General features: G+C 45.0%; 2 protein-coding genes across 3 annotated transcripts in view; both read left to right on the forward strand.

Annotated features, from left to right (window-relative positions):
* LOC130116584 (cytoplasmic polyadenylation element-binding protein 4-like) overlaps window positions 1–1,319 on the forward strand; it is a 55,628-nt gene extending 54,309 nt beyond the window's left edge. Inside the window, exon 10 of the mRNA XM_056284532.1 lies at window positions 300–1,319. Within this exon, the coding sequence (XP_056140507.1) occupies window positions 300–527 (228 nt within the window). The 3' untranslated portion in view covers window positions 528–1,319. The remainder of the gene's footprint in view (window positions 1–299) is intronic.
* Window positions 1,320–11,959: 10,640 nt separating this feature from the next.
* nsg2 (neuronal vesicle trafficking associated 2) overlaps window positions 11,960–24,919 on the forward strand; it is a 76,098-nt gene continuing 63,138 nt past the window's right edge. The window contains exons 1-2 of one of the 2 annotated variants that reach the window (XM_056285474.1): window positions 11,960–12,088; window positions 22,615–22,725. In XM_056285474.1, coding sequence (XP_056141449.1) covers window positions 11,960–12,088; window positions 22,615–22,725 — 240 coding nt within the window. The remainder of the gene's footprint in view (window positions 12,089–22,614; window positions 22,726–24,919) is intronic. The other variant, XM_056285475.1, reaches the window with a different exon arrangement.

The raw sequence follows: 24,919 nt of genomic DNA on the forward strand, positions 1-24,919 counted from the left end.
TCCCACTTCTGTTTATCTCACTACACCTCTACTTCTTGCTCCGTTTCCCCCCTTTTCTCCCCCCTCTGTAGGCACCATCATGTCCCTCTTTCCAGTTGACACAAAAGATGTTAGGTCTTTACATTCAAAAGTCTAGCAACAGGACGTACGTAATGATTGTCCTGTAGATTTTGTCTTTATGTCTTCTTTTGCCTCAGTCACTCGAACAAAATGGAGCAGATTTAATGTACCATGCGTGGGCACATCTCTTTGTGTGTGTGTGTGTTTGCCCCCCCCCCCCCACCCGCCTTCTGGTGCAGGTGGAAGTAAAGCCATACGTGCTGGATGACCAGCTGTGCGACGAGTGCCAGGGAACTCGCTGTGGGGGGAAGTTTGCCCCATTTTTCTGCGCCAACGTCACCTGTCTGCAGTACTACTGCGAGTACTGCTGGGCGGCCATCCACTCCCGTGCCGGGCGAGAGTTCCACAAGCCCCTGGTGAAGGAGGGAGGAGACCGGCCACGTCACATCTCCTTCCGCTGGAACTGAGCAGACGATGGAGAGGGAGAGACAGCAGGGGAACAGGAGGGAGGTAGTGCAGGAGTCGCAAATCATTGTAAAAATAAATGCACTTTTCTGTTGCTGGTTTCTTTTTAGATTTAATTTCGCAGAACCCTTTTTTTTTTCCTCTTTAAGTTATGTGTATCTATATTTTTTAGGGTAGAAAAGAGAAACTGGAATTAAATATCCAAATATGTCCAGCAAGGAAAAAAAAATTGGTTATATAATTTTATTTATCCATTTGATGTTTTTAAAAAAAAATATTTATGGACGATTGGGTTGAGAGACGCTACTCTGCTGTTCAATTGGCATGTGATTACCCTTTTCCTTCGAAACAAGACATTGTTGTGATTGCAATACAAAAGGTCCCAGTGTAGGTATTTTTATTTGGCCTTCAATCGACCCTTTAATTCTTAGCAAAGCTTTCACATTTTACCTTATTGTGTGTCTCCAGAGCAAACGCAATCCCTTTGGTATAATTCATTTCCATATGTTTGATTCATTTTGGTTTTGATACAAGAGGCTCCAGAGCAAATGTGATTGGAAGAAGGTGTTGCTAAAGAAGAGTGCACTTATTTCCTAACTGCAGAGTGCAAACAGTACACAGGCCCTTAGTAGTTAACCAAAGCCAAATCTCAATTAGGGTTGAACATTAGATAGGAGAAACTGCAGAACTAAATGGGCTTTACTTTCCTCCCAGATCAAAATCTTTTAACCCTTCTTTAAGTTTTAGATCCATGCTACTATTTCAGCGTTACTTGAAAAAAAAAAAAAAAACAAGATTCAGCAACATGCATTTGGGTTTTGATCTCCATTTTGACATGCAAAAACTAATACCTCAAGCTCAGCTGCTAAGTGTGCCGAATACAAATTAAAAAAAAAAGAAAAGAGAAAAAAAGGAAATGAAAGACAAGAAAAGCATCTGCCGGTGTTCTCCTTTCTGTAGGACCCCAATCAAAGGGAAGTGATGCAACGGCGCAGAGTGTGATGTCATTGGCACAGTATATTTCTGCTCACTGCTTAAGTCACTTCCATATTTTTATAATTCAACCCAGGGTTGTGCCAGGGACAAGACAGAGCATCGTACAGTATACAGTATATTACGGGAATGTACAGCGTGCAGAGGTGACAGAGACCCAGGAACGCTAGCCAGTCAAGAGATAACTCCTACCCTACCCGCCCTCCCCTGCCCCCCCAAACAAACATTTACCCCCCCCCCCCCCACACACACACACACACACACACACATCTGCCTATAGGCCCTGCTTCAAAGATAGCAGCTAGCAGAGGTCCGGGCCTTGTAGTTTTGGATTGTAGTTTGTGTGTCCAAATCCAGGGATTAAATCTCCTTCCTCTGTGTCAAAGACATGGACTCTAAACTTTGGGATTAAGGTGAAGGCTACTCATTAAGGGAGGACATTTCTTTTTTTTTTTTTCAACGCACCACCTCTCCTACACTTCTCATCTGGGCTTACCAGCTATTGAGAAATGCGTATTTTTTAGTACGTTTGAATGCAATTTGTGCAATTCTCCCGAGTCTTTCCCCAAGGCTGCACTTTTCTTATTGGGTGTCAAGCCTCTAGAATGAGAGAACCAATCAAAGCCGATTGATTTCTGAGTCGTCACCCGCACATTTGAGACTTAGAGGGGTCTGCCCTTGCAGTGAACACCTCTGTCCTTTCTCCAGCCAAGCTAATCCAACTCAGCATACAGTGTTTTCAAAGCATAAATGAAGATAGTCTCCATAGTTTGCTCTACTATTACATTCTCGTGACCCACATGCAGTTTCTTCACTCTTAAAAAAACAGACTGCAGTTTTAATAGGTTGTACTTAGGGGCTTTAGGGAACCAAAGATAGCTGTGCAGTAGTGGGTCACACTGTAGCTCATTTCCTGTCAAGCTTTTTAGTTTCTTTTTTTTTTCCCTATTTTTTTTTTTTTAACTTTTCACTCGATTTCGCTTACTTATCCCGACCAGATGTACTCTGGCAAACCAAAGATTGGCCTTCAGTATATGAAACAATGCAGTTAAAACCCAGGAGAACACCAGTAATAAACAACAGGGCTTACTGAGTTTACCCACAGAAACAGGCAGGCCATGATGCCCTCCGTAGTTTCCAGTGGAGGCATACGCTAATAAGCTGATGGTGTTTGTGAGAGCAGGTCATGTTTGGGTAAAATTAATAAAAACACAGATCGGGAGCAAAACTAACCCTCACGTTCACTTGAAGTTGTAAGTCACTCAGCGGTATCCTATTCTAATAGCCCAGCATTTAAATATGTCAGGGAGTTAGTACCGAACTATAAACTTGATTATTATACACACTAGTGAGAAACCTATCCTTGTATTGGCGTGATGTTGTGCTGTTGCACCAGTTTTGCACCCTGGACTTCAGTTTTGTGGGTGTGGTGGGTGAGCATTTTAGAAGTTAAAACACTTTGTGAAGAATTTGCTGTTAAATGAGATAAAAAAAAATAATTGATTATTTTATACATGGCCTGCTGATTTTTTGGTACAGTGTTTTCTAGCTAAATTATTTTGTCATGCACATATAAACATTTATTATGCACTACTTTTCTAAATATTTTTTTCTTTTTCCAACAGTCATTTTAGGCACATTTTTCACAAATGGGGAAACTCCTTTTTGCAATACCTCAATTTTTCACATTGTGAAAGGTAGCTTTTGTACTTTTGTTACTGAGAGATCTGCATATATGGAAATGTTCATTTTAAGAAAAACGTGGAGTGGTTTCAATATATATTATTTTCAATTATGCTTTTTATACATTTCAGTGCTGAGGAATCTTTACAACTGAGTGCGCACTTGTGTTGATGCGACTTCAAATCTGCAGAGAAGAGACCAAAGTGTATCGCTCTCTTGGTCTTAGCTTTCATACACTAGGTGTTTGTAGTCAATCTGGTCAATAACAGCATGGCGAGAAACGAGTTGTAACTTGAAATTGATGTTAATGTCTCTAAAAATGACTATCCTTGTTGGAAAATGGTAACTTCTGTCTCGGTTTCCTCTCCATAGCTGGAATATAACTTACTATAAGGAGAATGCAAAATTTGGTTCACGCTTAATGCTGAATCTCGTATCACAAGAATGGATGTTTGGTGTTTAGATATTTTAATATTTGAAAAAAAAAGTATATATATATATTCTTGAACTTGCCAATTAGCTCCTATTGTAATCCTTAGCATGCATGACAAAAAAAAGAGAAAATGACAAATACATGAATTAGCTATTTAAAAAAAAAAGATAATTGTTGTGGTGTGCACCAAATGTTTCTCAACTCTTAAGTTGTTAAGGACATCCCCAACCCCACTCCCACCTCACCAGCCCCCACCTTTTCCCAACGTGTTGATCTACTCGCTTCCCCATTCGCAGAAATCTGCAGGATGCACAGAACATTGAAAAAAAAAATAGACAAGAAACAAAATAGAAACAAACTATAAATTAATTTGGCGGTGCAAGACTTTGAGCATCTTCATAGGACACTGTTGAAAAGACTTGAGAACTCATCCCCGCTGTGTGTCGAGGTGATCTCTATAGACCTATCTGGAGGAAGGGGAGCTTAAAGACTTGAATGTGGTAAATGTTGCAAGTTAACTTCAAGTTGTTATGTGCAATACTTCTTTTGAACCTTTTTCCAGATAAAGACTCTTTGCAATGTAATTCTTTAATGCCATTTTTAATTGCAGACATTTAATTAAAGAAGATGTTAATATGTTTTTCACAGTCATTTTCTACTGTTATTGTAATCCTTTTCATGCTGGTGTTTGTAAAAAAGAAAAGAAATCAAAACTATTTGTACTAATATAAATAATTGAAGTTATTTTTAAAACATTAAAGGTTTTGTGCTCATTTGCTTATTTTGTTTATTTCAAGCTACTGTGATTGATTGCATTGTAATTATTAGGTCAACAATGTATTTAGCTGTTTATTGGTATATTTTTAATTGGAATGTATAATTGATTTTTATAATTTTGATCAGATTTTTGTTATATTTTTGAGGTGAAGCTTTTAATATGTTAAAGTGTCTAGTTTTTACTAATTGCTATATTGTGCTCCACAATATATGGTTCACATTTTCTGAAGGAAAATAAATATTTAAATATTTGTCTGTTAATGATGTTACTTAATGGCAAAATTTCAATAGTTTTTAACTGTGTATGGGAAGGTTGTTGTATTTATTAATAGCATTTTTTACTTAAGATATCACCTTAATTTTTATTGTCATTTCACTTTATAAGTTCCTATTTTTGTATTTTCCTTTCTAATTAAGTTATGTAATACGGATATGTCCATATTTCTAGGAGTTGGTCTGTAGAAGTGCTAGTGAAACGAAAAAGAAAATCTAATGTTATTTAATTGTTTGCAGCCAACTATTTATAACAGTATGCATAATTTTTAAATATTTGTAATGTGAAATGTTGAATGAAATAAAACTTAACTGTGATGATATTCTTCGTACGGCACATTCATTTACATCACAGCACTTGACACCTTTGAGACTTTTATCAGACACTAGTCAAGATGTTATGCAGCTCTTTTTTACCGTAACATAACAGCTTCAAAATCATTTTGATGGTACACTGGCTTGCAATAAGGAGAATGGTGCCTCTCATTCCCACTTGCCAGGATGGTGAAGTCATGACCCGCCCTACTTTGCCTCTGATTGGCTAGATGGTTACGGTAAGATATGGAGGGTAAGCCAATCAGGCAGAGGTAGGGCAAGTCATGCCTTCGCCATCCTAGGGAAAAAAATTACCCTGTGGAGGATCATACCCACCTTTTGGGGCGCGGAGTGGGAATGAAAGAGGCACCATTCTCACTATTACAAATCAGTGTACAGTCAAAATGATTTTGAAGCTGTTAATTGTAAGGTAAAAAAAATAGGGGTGTCAGAATTTATCTAACTTGAGTATCGCAATATTATATTTTGTGATACTGAATTGATTCTCAGAAGCTCGGTTTTGAATTAAAAGTTTACACGCAAAGATTTGTGGCAGACAGTGGTTCATTTTGTGTTGTGTGTGTGAAGACCCTGACCGTTAGATAGCAGTGTTATAATCTATCTTCAGCCATTTGACTCTTCCACTCCAACATAACGTAAACTGAGACAGGAAGTAGCGTAAACACAAAGAACACAGGCCTGTGAAATCGCAATATATCGCCTTGCTTACAGTATTGCAATATATTGAATCATAACCCATGTATTGTGATACGTATTGTATCACCAGATTCTTGCTAATACACAGCCCTAGTAAAACAATTGCATAACGTTGCTTTCAAGGGAAGTTCAGAATTTATGATGTTATGATTTTCTACTTGCCACTAATGTGGTCGATCAGTTGGTTTCATGTTATGTTCATCCATCTGGTGCTTCATACTGGATATCTAGCCAGCAGCAATGTAGTTCAAGTCAATGACAACACTCCATGATTTACACAACACCAGCTATGGTTGGTAGCTTGGGTGCGACATAAGCAGCAAGCTAGTACTGTCAAGCATCACTATGCTGCAAACAGCAAAGAAGAGCAAGCACCAAAGGATTTAGCAACCAAATTTATAAAATTCTGACATGACCGCTCGATGTCACTGTGACAGTCTGCCATAGCATTATGTTGGCTTTGGATGAACCATGGAGGACTTTTTGAACTGAATGAGTATTGACTTGCATTGCAATTTAGCTGGCTAGCAGAAACTGTGTCGAGTATGAAGTACAGGATGGATGAGCGTTAAAATTAAATATGACTATCGACAATATTAAGTGTCTTAAAAAAATAGACTTGAAATATTCCCAGTTATTCTTTTAAGACTGGTTGGCATGTTTACCTTCACCACTTTACCTAAGAGCCCTTTAACAAAGACCTTGGCTTTCTGTCTGAAATATAAAATTTTTTTATTATCTTTACTTACACGTTAAGTGCCAATTTGCATATGGGTTTCTGAAAATATTCAGCCACACTTTTGTTGTCAGTAAGACCTGACGTCCACCATGTTAACATTTTGGGTTGGGTGTTGGTATCTTGTATTGAAGACAGGTCATAAAGCTCTATAGGCTTTCACAGGCTGTTTTATCACCGTGCTTCCTCTCTTCATTTTCATTTTACAGCATCTCAGAGCATATTTAATCGTAAACCAGTCTGGTAATCTAAATTAAAAGAGTGATGCTGATATAAATATGAAGAAGAAACCAATTCTAATGAATAGGCTTACTAGCCCAAAAATAGCAATTTACAAAAGTAATATGTCATTAGCAAAACTGTAGCTGGTAACATATTTATGTTTGTCAATATGAGAAAAAGGAATTTAGTTAAGAAGGGCACGGCAGAAGAAAATGGGCATGAACATATTTGAACTCGTGTTCAGAAGTATTCAATAGTACTTTCAGGTGTTGGTGCTGAAAATATAATTGGAAAATATCACATGAACTTTACCAGCAATGTGTGCACATAAGTTAACCACCTCAGATCATAATCTATCCAGGGCCTTAAAAATCATACAAAGAAGAGCAATGAACAGCTAAAACCACCATATTAAACTACACTCATCTATTGATCATCAGTCAGTCAGTCAGTCTGTCAGTTATGGACCTGGTGTTTCTCCTTAACTTTGGTCAAAGATACTTTTTAGGAGACAGACTTGATATCAGCGTGTGAACATAACTTTGACAAAAAGGGAGGACGGTGTCGGGTTCAGCGATGATTTCAAGCTAACCCAGGCAGTTTTCAAAGCTCTGGGATTTGACTTCCATACAGGCCACAGTTGGATGGCGGCCAATGGCTGCTGCTGCTGGCTGCAGTCGGTAGACACTAACATGCATCGACTGCTGAGCTGCTGATGTGGACCTGAACCATCACAGACCGGCAGAACCTGTGAAACCACAAGTGCGGTAGTTCAAACTGCCCTGGGATAGACCCTGGCCCCCCCACAACCCTGAAATGATTAAGCAGACACAAATAATGGCTGGCTGGATGGCCGGACGAAACTATGGGCTTGCTTAATTTTGTTTGTTAATGGTCTGCCTTCAGCACATATTGTTTGTCTTTCTTTCTTTCTACAAATTTGCATCCTTTTATAATTAGCCCATTAACAACACCCTGTAAAAAGGCTAGGAATTCCTTACTTAATTATTAAACTGTAGTGACCTACTTTGGGCAGGGGAGACGTTCGCCATATTGACCGGAGACTGTCCCTTTAAGCCGGTGGGTTCAGGGGTTGACGGGTTCAGGGGTTGACGGGGGTGGGGGTGGCGTAGTGTGGGTAGACGCGAGGTTCACGTTGGTGGTGGTTGTGAGCTAGCATGTCGAGCAGCCCAAGTTTATGATTGTGAACTTGGAAGTTTTGTGGAGGAAATAAACGAGCCCACGGCTGCGTGGTCAAAAGGAGAAGTGGTCTCGTCTCCTTTCTGTCATCCTCCACATTGGTGACCCCGACGTGAGCCATGGAGAACGAAGCTAGCGGTGCAACGGCAGTGGCTAACGCCGCCTCGCTCACACTGCCCGACTTGCGGGAGACGGCTGGTTGTTTCCACCGCGAGGCTTGGGAGGCGGCAAGCCATCGGAGTTAAGAGATGGAGGCCGCTCTTCGGGCCAGCCCCGTGGGTCATGCCTTGGCCTTGCGGTCCGCCCCTCAGGAAGACCTCCAGGCTTCGTCGGCGGAGCTGTGCCGCCAGCCACTGCGGGTCCCGGGGGAATTTCTCCCGCACGGCCTGGTCTGCTGCCAGCCGACGGGCTGTGTGTTCCGGGACGGAACCGGCGTTTTCACTCCAGTCCCGACTTCGCAGCACGGCCTCCCTCAGCCGTACGTCCTCGAGGACCTGCAGTCGGCCGAGTACGACTTCATCCCGCACGACAACCACCGGACCCCCCTGCGCTCCCCCCCACGACGGTCCCTTCCGTGTCCTGGCGAGGCGAAGAACTTTGTGGGGGACGTGGGCGGTATGCCGGAGCGGGTTTCGGTGGACCGCCTCAAGCCGGTTCAACTGGCCCAGCCCCCTCGGCGTGGACACCCCCCAGCCTCTACACCCTTCAAGAGGAGCCGTTTTGGCCGCATTATTCGTCCCCCGCCGCCACGTTGATCCCCCCTTTCTCTCATGGTGAATTCTGGGAGGGGGGGTCGTGTGTACTGACCTACTTCGGCAGGGAGCCGTTCACCGTGTTGACCAGAGACTGTCCCTTTAAGGCGGTGGGTTCAGGGGTTAGCAGAGGGGGATTGTGGGTAGACGCGGAGTTTAGCTTAGTTGTCGCTGGTTGTGAGCTAGCATGTCGAGCGGCCAGAGTTGATAACTGTGAGCTGTGCACTTTAAGTTTTGGGGAGGAAATAAACGACCCCACGGCTGTGTGGTCAAAAGGAGAAGTGGTCTCGTCATCTTCTACAAAACTAAGGATTCATGTCTACAAGCGCAAGACATGAAAAACTGTACTGAAACAAAATACATGCCGTTTAAAAAGATGACTTCTGAAAAAATAATTGCTTGCTTGGAGGAGTCGCCTGTTCTGTGCGGTAAGTGTCATGGGATCTTCACTGACCACAGTGCGTCGGGTGCAGTGTCTCATCCGAAGGACGGTCTCTCCTACAGCACAGTGTCCTCGTCACTGCACTAGGATTTTTGTTGTTGTTTTTTTTTAATGAGGACCAGGGGGAAGACTGCCCACCAACACCACTTCAAGCAGCAACTCAGTTTTTCCCGGAGGTCTTCCATCCAAACACTAGCCAAGCCCACACCTGCTTAGCTTCCGTCATCCAGCAGAGACAGGGCCCATGTTGCTATGGCTGCCTTGTCAGAACTATTATCATTAGATTACATTTTGCATTGTCAGTCATTCGCCTCATTACAGTCTGTCACAAATAAGTGCCACTTCCATATAATATGGATCACCTTCCTATTAGCAATTATTTTCCTATTCCTTTGTTCGGACGTTGTGACTGCTGAGTAAAGCGACACTGTTCTGAAAGGAGTGGAAATGACTTGGTACCGGTGTTCATATGAATGCCTTTCACAGGGAAGCTCACATTGTGTGGAGTGGGTGTTTTCTCAGCATGTGCTCCCCAGTGAGCGCCTTCTGTCATCACCTACTTAGAGAAGGAGTTCAAGTCAACGGAGTAACCAAATGATAGAAATCTCTCTTGACTAACATACGTAGACCACGAGAAAAATGTGACACCGCGTTTCATTTACTGCTTCTTTACAGCAAAACTTATAAATGTATCCTATTTCAAGGTAAGTTTGACAATTATACTTCTTTTAAAAGAAGGATGTGGTTTGCCACTTTTTCTGTCAATTCTGTCAGTCACAACCCCTATTCATCACACACACACACACACACACACACACACACACACACACACACACACACACACACACAGACAGAGGACACCATTTATTTAGGATTGGCATCTTTTGGTTTTACCTGCCTTCTGGCACCATAATACAATTGACTTTCTCTCTCTTTCACCCTTCATCAGCTAAAGCTGCACAGAAAATGTTTGCCCTCAGCCTCCTGGCCAGTTTTGTCTTTAATGGTCTTTAATGCATAATTGCTCAATTTGTGTTCAGTGCAGCAGCAGGAGCAGCAGCAGCATTAAAGTTGGTGCCCAGACAGGTTTTGAACCTCATCAATCATCAAGAGGAACAGCTCATGGATCAGTCAGCATCCCTCCCTGCCTTTACAGGCTTTTGTTTTTGTATTTTAAATGTAACATTTACAATGGGTCAGTGGTATTAAGAGTGCTGTCTAACCCGTCGGTCCAAAATGTCCCATAGACGTTCAGTTGGATTAGGATCTGGTGACTGTAGAGGCCGTAGCATATGATTTACATCATTTTCATCCTCATCAAACCGTACAGTGAGTCCTCGTGCTCAGTGGATGGGGCATTGTCATCCTGGAAGAGACCCCTCCCATCAAGGTGATCCTCCAGGATAACTTTGTATTGATTTGCAGTGACCCTTCCCTCTAAGGGGAGGAGTGGACCCAAACCATACCAGGAAAATGCCCCCCGCATCATAACCAATATATATATATATATATATATATATATATATATATATATATATATATATATATATGTTGTCACAGCCTCGATACGTGACATATGTAGTGTTTCTGTTTGTGTGTGTGTGTGAACATTATATTAATACAAATGTTCTACTTTTTTTCTACAATCCTAAAGTAAAACGTACATAATTTAGTTGCAAATATGTTTTCCTGTATTTTGAAAATTTCAAATACATGCATTTTATTTAAGTACATTTACTCGCACCAGCGTTCAGTATTTCATCTTTTGATACATTCACATGTGGAAGGGATTTCGTATTATTTAACAACGTACATTTTGATATAGGTCGGCCCGTCTGTGGTTATAATAGCCTGTCTGTACGCGTTTGGCGCACACGGGCTATGGACTGATGCTCTCACCCCCTCGTGTGGCGGCCAGCTCGTCGCTTCCAGTGTCGATGTGACTCTCAGGCCACTAGATGGCAGTATAGACTCAAACAAACTAACAAAAAAACCCAGTCTCTGGGTTTGACTGGGCTTCCACTTTGGCAAGAAACCCCCCCCCCCCCGACTCTATTGAAAAAAGATTCCCACCCCTTCGCACCCCCCCCCCCTCACCCCCGCCTAGCGGCAGCTTCCAGTCGTTCGGTGTATCCAGCCGGGTGCGAGGCTGTGTTTGGATGAGGGGGGTTGGGTTGCTTGCTGTCAGTTGTCTCTGCCGCCTGCTCTCCAGTGTGGTCTCCGGCGGCGCAGCGTCGCTCCCCGCAGCATCAGCAGCACAGACACCTCCTCCCGCATCCCGCTGCCCCGCATCTCCACCGGCCCCCGTCTCTCCTCCGCTCCTCTTCATTACACTGCCGCAGGAGAAAGACAACGGACAGGAGACGCGAATCCACCGTAAGTACTGCCGGTTTTGGGGTTTGTCGTCTTCTCTTTTGTATGTTTGGTGATGTGGGAGGACGGAAGGAGCATTTGGTGCCAGGTATTTTAAGGCTATTTGATAGGCTGATGTGCGGTCCGGGGGTATGATTAGAATTTTTTTTTTTTGGTCATTTGCTTCACAAATTACTCTGCCCCAATAATGGTGATTTGAAAATCTAATTTCAGGTTGCGATTCCGAATTCATCTCGAATCTCCCCCATCCTGGCAATTCAGAGTTTTAATTGTCATCTTTACTTTAAGGCTGCACACAAGTTGCAACACAGAGCCTCAGCCGGGCTCAGTCAACACTTCACAATATGAGCTGTTGTGATTATGCTCCAGCCAGCCTCCACTGATGAAGTATGACAGACTCATTCATGTGGTCGTGGTGGTGATGGGGGGGGGGGATTATATCCTGCTAAAAAAGCGTCCTTCCCTTTCACAGGACTAAGGGCACTAAAGGAATATCCGGGGACAGATTGGCGTGAAAGATGGTGAAACTAGGAAGTAATCTTCAAGACAAAGGAGTCAAACCAGTGAGTGTGGAGGATGGCTTTCAAAACGTGCCCCTCATCGCCCCTCTGGATGTCGGCAGCCTCCAGTGCCAAGCACCTGACAAGGTGAGAGACTACACCTCGCTGCATGTGTTGGAGATGCGTGTGTGCGTGTGCATGTGTGCGTGTGCGTGTGTGCGTCTACACGAGGGGGCTCTACTGCTTGTTAGTGCATCGCTCTGTTTCCTCCATATCTGGGTGCTTTTGTTTCACGTCATTGACCTGTGCTGCCCTTAAAGCCTCAATGCAGAAAATTACCCTCCCTCTTCTGACAACCGCCCCCTCCATCCCTTTTTCATTCATTCATTCATCCATCTCAGCCGTCTCTCGGCCGTGTCCTTTGTTTTCCAACTCAGATTAGGAGACGGATTTGGAGCCGGACAGACCGTCATTTATCATTTCGACATCCCATAGTAACCGCTCTGGCAGTAGTTAATCCAGTTACCATGGTCACAGTTTTAGACGCGGCGTACTGATTGGATATCCTATGGCTTCTGACAAGGACGCCGAATTCATTTTGTTAAATGGAAATGAATGGGGCAAAGAGAGCGTGTAGCTCGCAGGACATATAAAAATAGACACTTGAAGGGAGTAGCATCCTTTGTGTGACATGGCCGGGCTCCCTGGAGGAGACGAGGGGAGGTGGATAGTCACTTGCTTTTTACTGTGACACAGTGATTGCATGTGATATCTAGAGTTTAACCATATACTATACGCATATTAGGAGTAAACCGTACCATAACATGAATTATCCACTCACCAGTGTGTAGACTCTAGGGGCAAATAGCAAGAGCTGATGGGGCTTTTCCACCACATGGTCCAAACAAGCTGAAGTTGTGCAGCATCATTTCAAACAACATTTGCTTTCACATCAACTAGGGACCAGAGTCCCATTAGGTATCATGTTGTAGCTTCATGATCATTTTTTTTAAATCCCCCCCTTTGTTTTCCCCTCCCCTATTGTACCTGGCCAATTACCCCACTCTGAGCCACGCTGGTTGCTGCTCCACCCCCCTCTGTCGATTCGGGGAGGGCTGTGGACCACCATGTGCCTCCTCCGGTACATGTGGAGTCGCCAGCCGCTTCTTTTCACCTGACAGTGAGGAGTTTCGCCAGAGTGACGTAGTGCACGGGAGGATCACGCTATCCCCCCCCCGAACATGTGCTCTGACCGACCAGAGGAGGTGCTAGTGCAGCGACCAGGACACATACCCACATCCGACTTCCCACCCGCAGATACGGCCGGTTGTGTCTGTGGGGACACCCACCAAGCCAGAGGTAACACGGGGATTCGAACCGGCGATCTCCATTTCGGTAGGCAACGGGATAGACCGCCACACCACCAGGACCCCCCCCCCCCAATAAGATATTTTTCATGACATTATGCATTTTCTTGGCTTGCCCATTTCAACAAAGCCAGAGCACTGTGCCGGACAGGGAACAGCAAAACAGGAGCTGTTAGGAATTGCATGTCATGCTCAAAGGCACTTCAGCAAAGCAGGGGTCTCATTGACATGTTATTGGAACCTCGATTGACTGGCTGAGAGGTTATCTCCCCGTTCACAAAGCCAATCCATGAAACATTCATGCATGGTAAAGCAGCGTAGTGTCCTGAACAGCAAGGTCACCCCGCAGCCCTGGCTGTGCAATAACAAGCTTGTTATTTTATTTTATTTTTTTCAAGTATTAGGTCATATTTCACCGGAAACTGTACGTATATATTCTGCACAGGTTTGCAATTTTCATTGAGTACTTGCAGCTTGGTACACCCCCCCCCCCACACACACACACACACAGTCTTTGAGATAATTCAGGGACGGCAGTTTTAAGAAGTCATCACTAATGTGGTGCAATAAACCGTCCCAGCACTTCCGAGTGTTGCATTGTAAAACCCTGTACAATATATCCATTAAAGAACATCATCACTCCACCGCTCACCTCCAGGATATAGACACCTCCCTTGTGTTGTACAGGTGCCATTAACACCGGTCTTTAGCCTCACCTTCCGTCTTATAGAAACTTGGGTGTGATACCCTTTGAAAACAGTTATTGTGATTTCCTGTGTTTTCATCATCTTATAAAAGCGGGTATCATATTTGCACAAGGTGAATATTTGGACTTTGGGGTGGATTCGTGTGATTTCCGGTGAAATATGTCTTGAAGGTGCTTCACACACACTGCTTAGAGGAGCACATGGTGCTACTGAGCCCTCATTGTGGATTCTGCTGAGGGACGCACAATCTCTTTCCATTTCACATAGCTGCTAACTGGGGAGGCCTGTCACTCACTGTGAGGCTTAACACACATGGGAGAACCCACCCACACACACACACCCCACACACACACACACACACACACACACACACACACACACACACACAACATGTGCTTGAAGGACAAGTCGTTTCAGTCAGCAGCTATCAGTTCATGACAGGATAGTCGGAGAGCTGAGAGAGTTAGTTTTCACTGATGATATCTGCCCCACTGAAGAATATTGCTTCTGCATCCTCACCGACATCGTGGGAGCCGGCTGTAGCTTACACACTGTACACACATGCCCCCGCAGACACACACACTGGCTTTGGAAAACGGCTGGATTTCACCGCGCTGAGCGACTGCTGAAGTGTCTGTTTTTGTGTACGTCTTACTGGGGGTGGGGGTGGGGTGCTTGCAGGGGTGCGTGATGAGTGGGTTTGCGTTCTGTTGGTGTCATCGGGTTGCCCACCCCAGGGAACCTGTTATCCCAAGGGATGCCTGAACAAGGGGAGCGAGAAGCCAACGAGGTATTGTTGTTGACATCGGAAGGGAGCGAGGAGTGGCTTTTTTGTGTTGGGTTTTGTTGTCGCGTATCAGTGTGTGTTTTTGCATGTTTTGCATGCTCCATGAGACACGGGGATTGGTGTGCGGTTTGTTTTTGCATACATTTTTTGGAGACCAACCGGATTTGCTGCTCTCTGTTTGAGGCATTAGGAGAGCTTAAACCCTAGATGGCTCATTGAATGCACCCCCCCACCCTCACCCCGATCAGAAGGAAAACAAAACAAACAAACAGGAAAAACACATTTTCCCTGTACCGTATGAAGCTTCTCGGGATGTTTGCTGATTTAGAGGCAGTTTGTCTTTTAAATGAGACGGAGATTTATTCGGTCATGTGACGTGAGAAGTACCCCAGATTAGCAGGCCCTTCCCTGAGAGGCCTTTTAAACACAATCCAAGCTGTTTTTACCCTGATTCTGCCTGATGACGGCGTGACCTTCCTGGCAAAAGGCTAACCCAGTGAAATGTGCAGGGGCAGGGGAAGGCACAACATGGTTGACAATGAACTGAGAGCACACACACACACACACACACACACACACACACACACACACACACACACACACACACACACACACACACACAGGCTAACCCTGCTGTGGCCTGTTGCGGCTGAGGGATTGCAGAGGTATTAGATTTGATTCCATCTGGGCAGGGATGCGTCACATCCACCCCAGCCACCACTGGGTCACCAATATCTTGATTGGATGTAAGTAGTTCCAGGGAAAACCAACCGTCCTTCACTTCTGCTGGGGTTGTTGACAGAGGAAGAGAATAAGGGGGAAGGAGAGAGAGGAAGACGAGAATTACAGTAGCAACAGGGTGTAGGAGGGGATAGATAGATAGATGGATTGATAGATAGACAGACAGCTAGATAGATAGATAGATTGATAGATAGACAGACGGATAGACAGACGGATAGACAGACAGACAGACAGACAGTCAGATAGATAGATAGATAGATAGACAGACGGATAGGTAGGTAGACAGACAAATAGATAGATATATAGATAGGTAGACAGACAGATAGATAGATAGGCAGACAGACAGACAGACAGATAGATAGATAGATAGACAGATTTGGAGGTTGATCACATTTATAGACAGACTGATGGGAAGTCGAGTGTGGTGAGAATGGATGAGCCAGCAGGAGAGAGATGATTCATCAGCGATTTAATTCAGGTAGTTCTTGTGTAGATTGAGGCTCGAGGTTGGTAGTCTGTTTCCTGCTGTGGAGCAGCTCAGAGGCTTTTAGGGCCTGGTGGCAGACTCACCCACACACACTGTCACATACCTGAGTAGTTTGGTGTGGTTTTCTTGAACCCAGTTGAATTTTAACCATTGAGGCCAGAAAAACGAGGTACTGAGAACACCAACCCCCTCCTATTCTTCTTTCTCTTTCTTCCCTCCATTTCTTTCTTCTCTATCTGTCTATCTATCTATCTATCTATCTATCTATCTGTCTATCTGTCTATCTGTCTATCTGTCTATCTGTCTATCTGTCTGTCTGTCTGTCTGTCTGTCTGTCTGTCTGTCTGTCTATCTATCTATCTATCTATCTATCTACCCATCCCCTCTTTTTACAATTTCTTAATTTTTGAGTAGAGAACTCTGAAGTAGAGAGGGATAAAACACTTCTGCAACAGACTGATGCAGACTCTTACAGCCCTTCTCTTGCCCTAGCTAGCCTGTTTTCATGTCACCCACTTACTATGTCCTGCTTTCCACCTTGCTTCTTACTGCGTTTCTGGGTATCAATACATCAATACAACCAAATGTTATTTTCCATCATACAGTTTGTTTTTATCCTCGTAAATGGGGTTGCAGGAAGGGGGTCAGCAGGGGTTTGGGGGGTGGGGGTGGGAGCAGGATTACACGGTTTGCCTCTGCTCTGTCATTGACTGTTAAACAACCTTTCAACTGATGTCACGCAAAGCGATGCACCAGTTGTTTGGGCTCACTGTGGCAGCCAGACGAATGAGCTGCTGTGTTTAAGTCGATAAATAATGGAGGACCTCTCAAACGAGTGAATGATGTGGATTTCCCTTTTTATGTACCTACCGATATTTCTACCTGGGTAGTCCAAAAAGTCCATTGGGTTGCCTGTAGGTGGGACATAACTGTCCGCCAACAGAAGGTCTAAGAGTTTGGTATGACAAGACGCCCAAGTGTCCTTGAGTATAACACTTAACCTGCATACTCACCGTGTCCCCCGCAACAGCTGTTTGCATGCACACATCTGTTTGCATGTGCAATCGGTCAAAGGGACCTTCTGGTGTCGATGAGCTCGAATGTTAAGAGTGGTTCCGGCCATCTTCGTAAGTGAATATGCACAGCGGTCCAGTTGCTCAGCTGCATTTGTCGAATTGTGAAAATGCATAAATCCAGCGCACAGGAAGACTTGTGAGAACATAAAAAAACCCATTCGGGAGAAAATAAAGATGAAAACGATAATCTCATTAATACTGCATAATCCCATATCTGTTATTCTAAAATTAAATAGAAAAAAAATCCATCAATATTCAAGGCACATGAAAATTAAATTGGGCAGTTGAGAACCTTTCATGCTCTCAGCAGTGGATTCTCTGCCCTTCTGTAGGTTTCGCACAAACTAATTTCAGAAAGAAAAAACAATTTAGGAAAAACCCCACAGAATGTTGCTGCACGAGACCTGTTGTGTTGCTCTAAATAGGAATATCAACTACATTGCCTGTAATGTACCCGTAAACCTCTTCATATAGTTGCCCTGTGGTGCTACAAAGTGAGTTTTCAACCCTAGGTGTCTTCTAGGGGCATGTGAGTTGTCCCTTCGTAACGAGAGCTTAACAGTTAAAGAATTTTGTTACAAAAATATGTTTCTTATTTTTTTTTCCGCCTCCTTTCTCCCCAATTGTACTTGGCCCACTCTTCCGAGCCGTCCCGGTTGCTGGTCCACCCCCTCTGCCGATCCGGGGGAGGGCTGCAGACTACCACATGCCTCCTCCGATACATGTGGAGTCGCCAGCTGCTTTTTTCACCTGACAGTGAGGAATTTTGCCAGGGGGATGTAGCGCGTGAGAGGATCACGCTATTCCCCCCGGGTCCCCCTCCCCCTTGAACAGGCGCCCCGACCCACTAGAGGAGGCGCTAGTGCAGCAACCAGGACACATACCCACATCCGGTTTCCCACCCGCAGACACGGCCAGTTGTGTTGGTAGGGATGACCGACCAAGATGGAGGTAACACGGGGAGATTTGAACCGGTGATCCCCGTGTTGGTAAGCAATGGAATAGACCGCTACGCTACCCGGACACCCTACCTATGTGCACTTTTTAAACAACAAAATCATATACGAACCAACGTTCATGTTCTCAACAGCGTATAGCTAATCTCTGAATTTGAACCCTCATATGTGGTTAGTGAGTGTTGAGTCCGAGCAACCAGAAGCACACAAGAGGAGTGCATCAAGCAAACGCAGGTCACCGCTGATCGTCTCCGGTAAGCCTGGTCCCAACTGAAGCCGCATGCCGAGCCACCTACAAGGCTGCATCAGAAACCACCTCCTCACATCCCCGCTTATTCTATCCCTTTCAAACAAGACATGACGGGAATCAAACACGTCAAAAGAATATCTGCAGCCGTCTCACACTGCAAGTTCAGCAAAGAGGTTTTTATTTTTCCTCTCCGTCTTCAGAGAGGCGAAGAAAAAAAATACCCCAAAACGAAACGTTTATAACAGGTCTGAGACAAAAACACCGAGGGAAGCGATGGGAAGAGATAGAGAAAGCCTCTGACAGAATTTCCAGAGGGAAAATGAAAAGGAGGAGACAGGATAAGACAGTGAGAGAGAGAGAGAGAGAGACAGATAAATCTTTCTTTTTTCCACTCATTTTAGTAAAACAATTATATCAATGGCTCTCGATGAGGGTGCTTGTCAGTATTTCCCTTGTGCGTGGTTTCCTTATGTCCTCCCAAGTCACTCCCGCCTTATATTCAGTGCTATTTGTTGTAGAAAAGCGGTCCTCAGAGAGCACATCACACAAACACACTGGACTGAATGCCTGTTACACACTCACATAGTTCACAGCAGTTGAATTTGTACTGTGCAGCACAACTGGCATTGAATGTGAACTATACAGTACAGCGGGGGTTGAGTTTGTAATGTATAGTGGTTGAATTAACTTAAGAGTAGGTGAGGAAGGGGTAGGACAAAATAAGTGTACACCTCCTCCTACTCCTGTAACAAGTAATATGATGCGTATGGAGATCTGTTTCGCGGAGGTTGGTGTGCGGATTTGTTGATCCCTTCTGATTACTGGCTGCTTATTGTTGCTGGGTGGCACGGTGGCCTGGTGGTTAGCACTGTCACCTCACAGTAAGAAGGTCCTGGGTTCGAACCTCGGGGTTGTCCAACCTTGGGGGTCATCCCAGGTCGTCGTTCCTGTGTGGAGTTAGCATGTTCTCCCCGTGTCTGTGGTGGGCTTTCTCTGGGTGCTCTGGTTTCCCCCGCCATCAAAAAGACGTTAACACCCCTGTCTGTGCCCCTGACCGAGGCAGGGCAACAGGAACTGGAGTTGGACCCCGGGCGCTGCACTAGCGGCTGCCTACTGCTCCTAGCTACACCGCTAGGATGGGTTAAATGCAGAAAAAGAATTGCCCCACGGGGGATTCAAAAAAGCAGTAAAAAAAAAAAGTATTTACATGTTCGAAATAAATCATCCTCATCATACATGTGACTCGTCAGTCAGTGGTGGACGCCGCATAGATCACAGCAAGTCGGGGAGGCCACATGGGGAACTGCGAACATCTCCCGCTGTCACTCGCAGGACTCGGCTTGCTAAGAATCGGTCTCACGGACATGCTCGAATACAGTGACCTTCCTCAATATTAACTAGACATGAATATTTGAGCGACCGGAGTTCTCATAAACTGTGGTGGGGGGAAACCGACGCGGCGCCGCTGTAAGTGGAGTCTCTGTGAGCCGCGACCGCATTTTCTGAGCCGCGTCGGGGCATATGATTTATTTTCCGCCGCCGTTCGTTGAGCAAAATCTTGGCGTTCATAAATCTTGAGAGTTCCCACAGAGTACAGGAGCCTACTTAATCAGTTGCTGGAGGTGCTATAATCAATAATTCTCTATGAGCTGCTGTTGATAGCCAAGGGGCTGTATAAATGAGACAAATGTTGTCTGATGCTCACTTTATTAGGCGACGTGAAATTAAAGGAGTGGGAGCCACGGCCGGCCAGACGAATAGTGCAGCGCTGTAGATGTGCTGCTGTGCGTGACCCTGCAGGGCCCCCGGGTGCTTCATAGTAATAAAAAATTTAAAAAAAAGGAGCTATACACTACTGGGAAAGCTGAAGCAAAGCTGAGACACGAATTCGGTGCCGTGGTGAGTTTGATAATTGAACGGCGGGCACGATGGAGCCCAGGATGCTGCGGGGCCTGTCCTGACTCCACCCGCCGTCATCGCATCTGTACCACACAGCTGTAGATCACAGCTCTGCATGTCTACCCGGGCCGCTTCGCAGTGCTCACACAGAGCCGGTCTGGGTTTCCAAAAAGTGTCTCTCGGAAACAAAACAATCAGGATTAGAGGAACGCCAAGCCCTTTTTATTTGCCTCTTTCACGCCCCCTCATTCCTTCCTGCGTATTCACAGGTTTGCGAACCCTTTGCCCCCCCCCCCCCCTTCTCTCCCTCTTGTTATGTAGTCTACAAATGCAGATGTAAACAAAGCTAGATTGTGGTAAATGATTGTTTTGGAGGTGTTGTCACTGCGTAAAGTGGATTGATGGAATTGACTTGTCTGCCGTGTGTGTCGCTGTGTTATCAGAGCATGCAGCCCGCGTTGTCGCTTCACAGATTCGGCGTGTTTTGCAGGCCGTGCATTCAGCCGTTCTGACTCATGACCATAACTCTTGCTCCTCTGAAAGAAAGCATGTGCATATACAGTAAAGTGTACAGTGAAGGTTTTAAACAGAGACGTTTGAAGGAAAACAAATGGCCTTTGCATAGGAACAGTGATTATATATAGCCCCCAACAACTGCTCATTAACACCCAGTCCTACAGGCGCTACTTGCTAACAACGTTACTTTCTCTCTCTCTCCCACCTGTCTCTCCTCTGTCTTTCTCTCCTGCCTCTGTCACTCATTCTCTGTCTTTCTGTCTCTCTCTCTTTCTCTCCTCCCTGTCTCTCCTTCTCTCTCTCACACACTCTGTCTCTCCTTCTCTCTATTGATCTGTCTCTGTCGCTCCTTCTCTCTATCTCTCCTTCTCTCTGTCTCTCCTTCTCTTCTCTGTCTCCGTCTTTCTGTCGATCCTTCTCTCTGTCTCTCCTTCTCTCTGTCTCGCTGTCTGTCTGTCTCTCCTCTCTGTTGCTCTGTCATTCTCTCTTTCTCCGCTGCCTCCATCCCACTCTTGTGGACGTATGTGTTTTGACTGCAGTTCTGAACCTGTTTGGTTGAGGAGTGTCAGAGTGACAGTATTGGGACAGGGCTATGCTACACCCCCCTCCCCGCCACCACCACCCACCCAACCCCCACACGCCCGCCCAAGCCCAGCCCTTCCCTGCCCTGGTGCTACTCCTGCTGTAAAGCCCAGTGGTATTGAAGCTGATCGGAGGCCTTTATTTAGTGCACCACCGCTAGACCTCTGACAGATGCTAGGCACAATACCTTGGAGGTGTTATGGCTATTTTTGTATGTGTGTGTGTGTGTGTGTGTGTGTGTGTTTGTGTGTGCATGTTCATGGTCCACCTGTGTTTGTGTTCTCATGTCACATATTCCTCTTGCCTTTAAACCTTTAAACCATGACTTTGATACCAGAGTCAGAATCATGTCTACTGGCCATGTAGTTCGCACATAAAACCTGTTTGCATACATATATATCCTGGGAGCCTGAAATAAATAAATAAATTAAACTTCCCTTGTGAGGCAATTCTTCCATCTCTGTTGTTCCTGGGGTATCAATGGCTCCCATCCTTGAACATATGTATCTTCATTCACCCCATTTCCTTTTGAAACTTTTTTATGGGCGAGCTGCTGTTTGGTTGCTCTCTAACTTTGTCAGAAATACTCCATGTTTTTATTTCGTCCACAGCAGGTGAGCCGAGGCCTGTGAGGACAAATGATGTTAACACAAAGGAGACCCGTGGACACTCCGCAGTTGCACTTAAAGTCTTTATGCAACCACAATAACCACTAAAAGGCGGTGTGTTGACATTAGCAACCACCGGCCCCCCTTTTGCAGCTTTAACAGTTAGCATTTCCGACCTGAGTCCAAGTCCAGGATCCTTGGTTTTGGCTACAAGAATGACTTGATATCTGTGTTTATTTCTGTTTATTACCTATTTAATTTCTTTTTACCCCTCACCGTTTTCTTCTAGTTTTCCATCTCGCCTTTCACCTGACCAGGTTTCCAATGATGGCCTGCTCGTTCATCTCTCCCCCCACAAGTGGATAGGAACAAATGGGGTTTCATGGCCTCTACCGTTTTCAATTTCCTCTCGATGAGAGCGTAAAGCAAAAATCGGAGTCAGCGGGCGGGACGTTATTTGAAAAATATTGAGAGTCATAGTCAAACTGATACCTTCTCGATGGCAGACTATATGCGTTTTGTCCCTTGAGACATTGGGATGCTGCAGCAGCCCACCCTTCTTCTCTCCAGGAGGTTCAGATTTCTGGAGCCCGACAGCCCTGTGCGCTCCACACTTCACTCCTGTGGTAAAAGCCATCTGTCCACACCTCCATCACTGTGTATCAAATCATTTTCCTTCTCTCTCCCCTTCCCTCAGGTGGTGGTGAAGACTCGTACGGAGTATCAGACAGAGAAGAAGAGGCTGAAGGTGCCCAAAGTAGAAGAGTTTACCATCAGCTTTACTGATGGGGTGTCTGAGAGGCTCAAGGTAAGGATGTCCATAGTGGGGAAAAAAAGGGGTATGCATCGTGAATGAATGAATGAATGAATGGCTAGATATTAAAGTGAATGATGATGGTGTTCCTGCAAGCTAAGGTGCAGATGATTTGAATGATGAGCCCATACTTATTGTATTGGAATCAAAGTAATTAACTTAAAAGAAAAAAAAAGGATGTAAGCAGTAACAACAACCCTATATTTCAGGGTTGTGAAAGCTCTCAGGGTTGTTAGGTCTAATTATAATAGTTTTCCTCTCCTTCCTTCTCGTTCCGGGTATACCAAATCACAGTAATGTGGGCCAGGTCAGGCTGCCAGTTTGAATCAGAAATTCACCTGTAATCGCCTCGGACAGGCTAAGTAAAATACTCACAGGGTCGGGATGCAAGCACAGCCACAGTCAAACAGTGGCGCGCCCTGGTAATAATAGAACAGTCCGAGGCAAAAACAAATAGATATGCACTCTTGTGTGCACACACTTTGCTGGTTAGTAGGAGGAGAGGGAGCGTTTTATGGGAATCACAACAGCGTTTTCTCTCTGAAAGCATCTCTTTTCGCCCGCGCTCTGTCGGCGCCAATCTTCCACCGTCATTAAGGGAGATCAAATAGAACTCATGTTGTCATGGTAGCAAAGAAAACGTCCTTCCATAGCAACCCTTTCTGAGGATGAGAGAGATATAAACGGAGAGTACATGTAGTTGTGTGTTTGTGTGCGTTTGTGTGTGTCTATGGATGAGACTGATGATACTGGTATGAGGTGTCTTTTGCAATGGGAGAGATATGATTGAGATATCCGACATCTTTCATGGCTGTGGTGTCTCAGCTACATCAGCCAAGCAAAACACCGCACACACTCAAAAAAAAAAATAAAATAAAAAATTAAGAACTCATTGGAAGAGCTCAATTAAATTTTAGGATTTCCATCCAATAAATGGATTTAGCCCCACCTCAATCTAAGTACATCCATGCAGCGTAATGTAATTTAGTCCACCTCATTTTTATCAAATACAGCTAGAATAATTACGTTAACGAAGTGACATTGATCCAACTCAAACTGATATGATTAACTGGAAATGAAATGGACGCACACGAGACAAAATCTGGTTGAAGTGTTTTAAATGAAAATGCTCAGCGGTAAATTCAGCATGGTCGACACCGTCTTCGAGAGAGAGAGACATCTGCTTTTGCTCTTGTCGAAAAATTCATTGACTGGCAAACGCTGTTGAGCAATATCATCCCGTATTGATCTGAGTTTTAATGATGAATGATTTAAAAGGATAATGAAGTGGGAGAGAAGCGCTTATGCAGGATTTGTAGCTGTCTTGTAGGTTCAGTTACTGCAACAGCATTCTTTTTTTTTTTTTTTGGATTGTTCCCCCTTTTTCACCCCAATTGTATCCGGCCTGCTCCACCCCCTCTGTTGATCTGGGGAGGGCTGCAGACTACCACATGCCTCCTCCAGTACATGTGGAGTCACCAGCCGCTTCTTTTCACCTGACAGTGAGGAGTTTCACCAGGGGGAGGTAGTGCGTGGGAGGATCAAGCTACCCCCCCCCCAAACAGGCGCTCCGACCGACCAGAGGAGGCGCTAGTGCAGCAACCAGGATACATACCTACATCCGACTTCCCGCCCGCAGACACGGCCAATTGTGTTTGTAGGGACGCCCAACCAAGCCGGAGGTAACATGGGGATTCGAACCAGCGATTCCCATGTTTGGTAGGCAACGGAATAGACCCCCATGCCGCCCTTCCTGAATTGAGCATTTTGAGAACAGAGCAAATGCTCGTGAAACTGGTCCTTCGGCATTAATGGGATTCCTGAAGGTTAGGGATCCGACTGCGTGTGCGTGATATGAATGCATCAGTAACCGCTTCAAACAGGGATGTTTCCCTTTGACTCACCTGTGTGTGTCGTGTTGCCATGATGATGCAAGGTTGCGTGATTGTTGTCTCGGCCTCAGGGGGAAGTGATCTACTCCCCACTACAGGACAGACTTCCCAGCCGCAGGCAACGAAGCACAAAAAGTTCAACAGTCGGACAAAGTGTTTCTTAGAAACAACACGTTTGCTCATGATTAGCGCGGCAACGCTGGGATGACTCACCGGGGACCGTTTACTCATCGCAGTCGAGCAAAACGCCGCCCTGTGTTCTGCGGCCTTTGCAGCTGAATCTGGATTTGGATGGT

The sequence above is a fragment of the Lampris incognitus genome, chromosome 8, assembly GCF_029633865.1.
Source record: "Lampris incognitus isolate fLamInc1 chromosome 8, fLamInc1.hap2, whole genome shotgun sequence".
NCBI classification, from domain to species: Eukaryota; Metazoa; Chordata; class Actinopteri; order Lampriformes; family Lampridae; genus Lampris; species Lampris incognitus.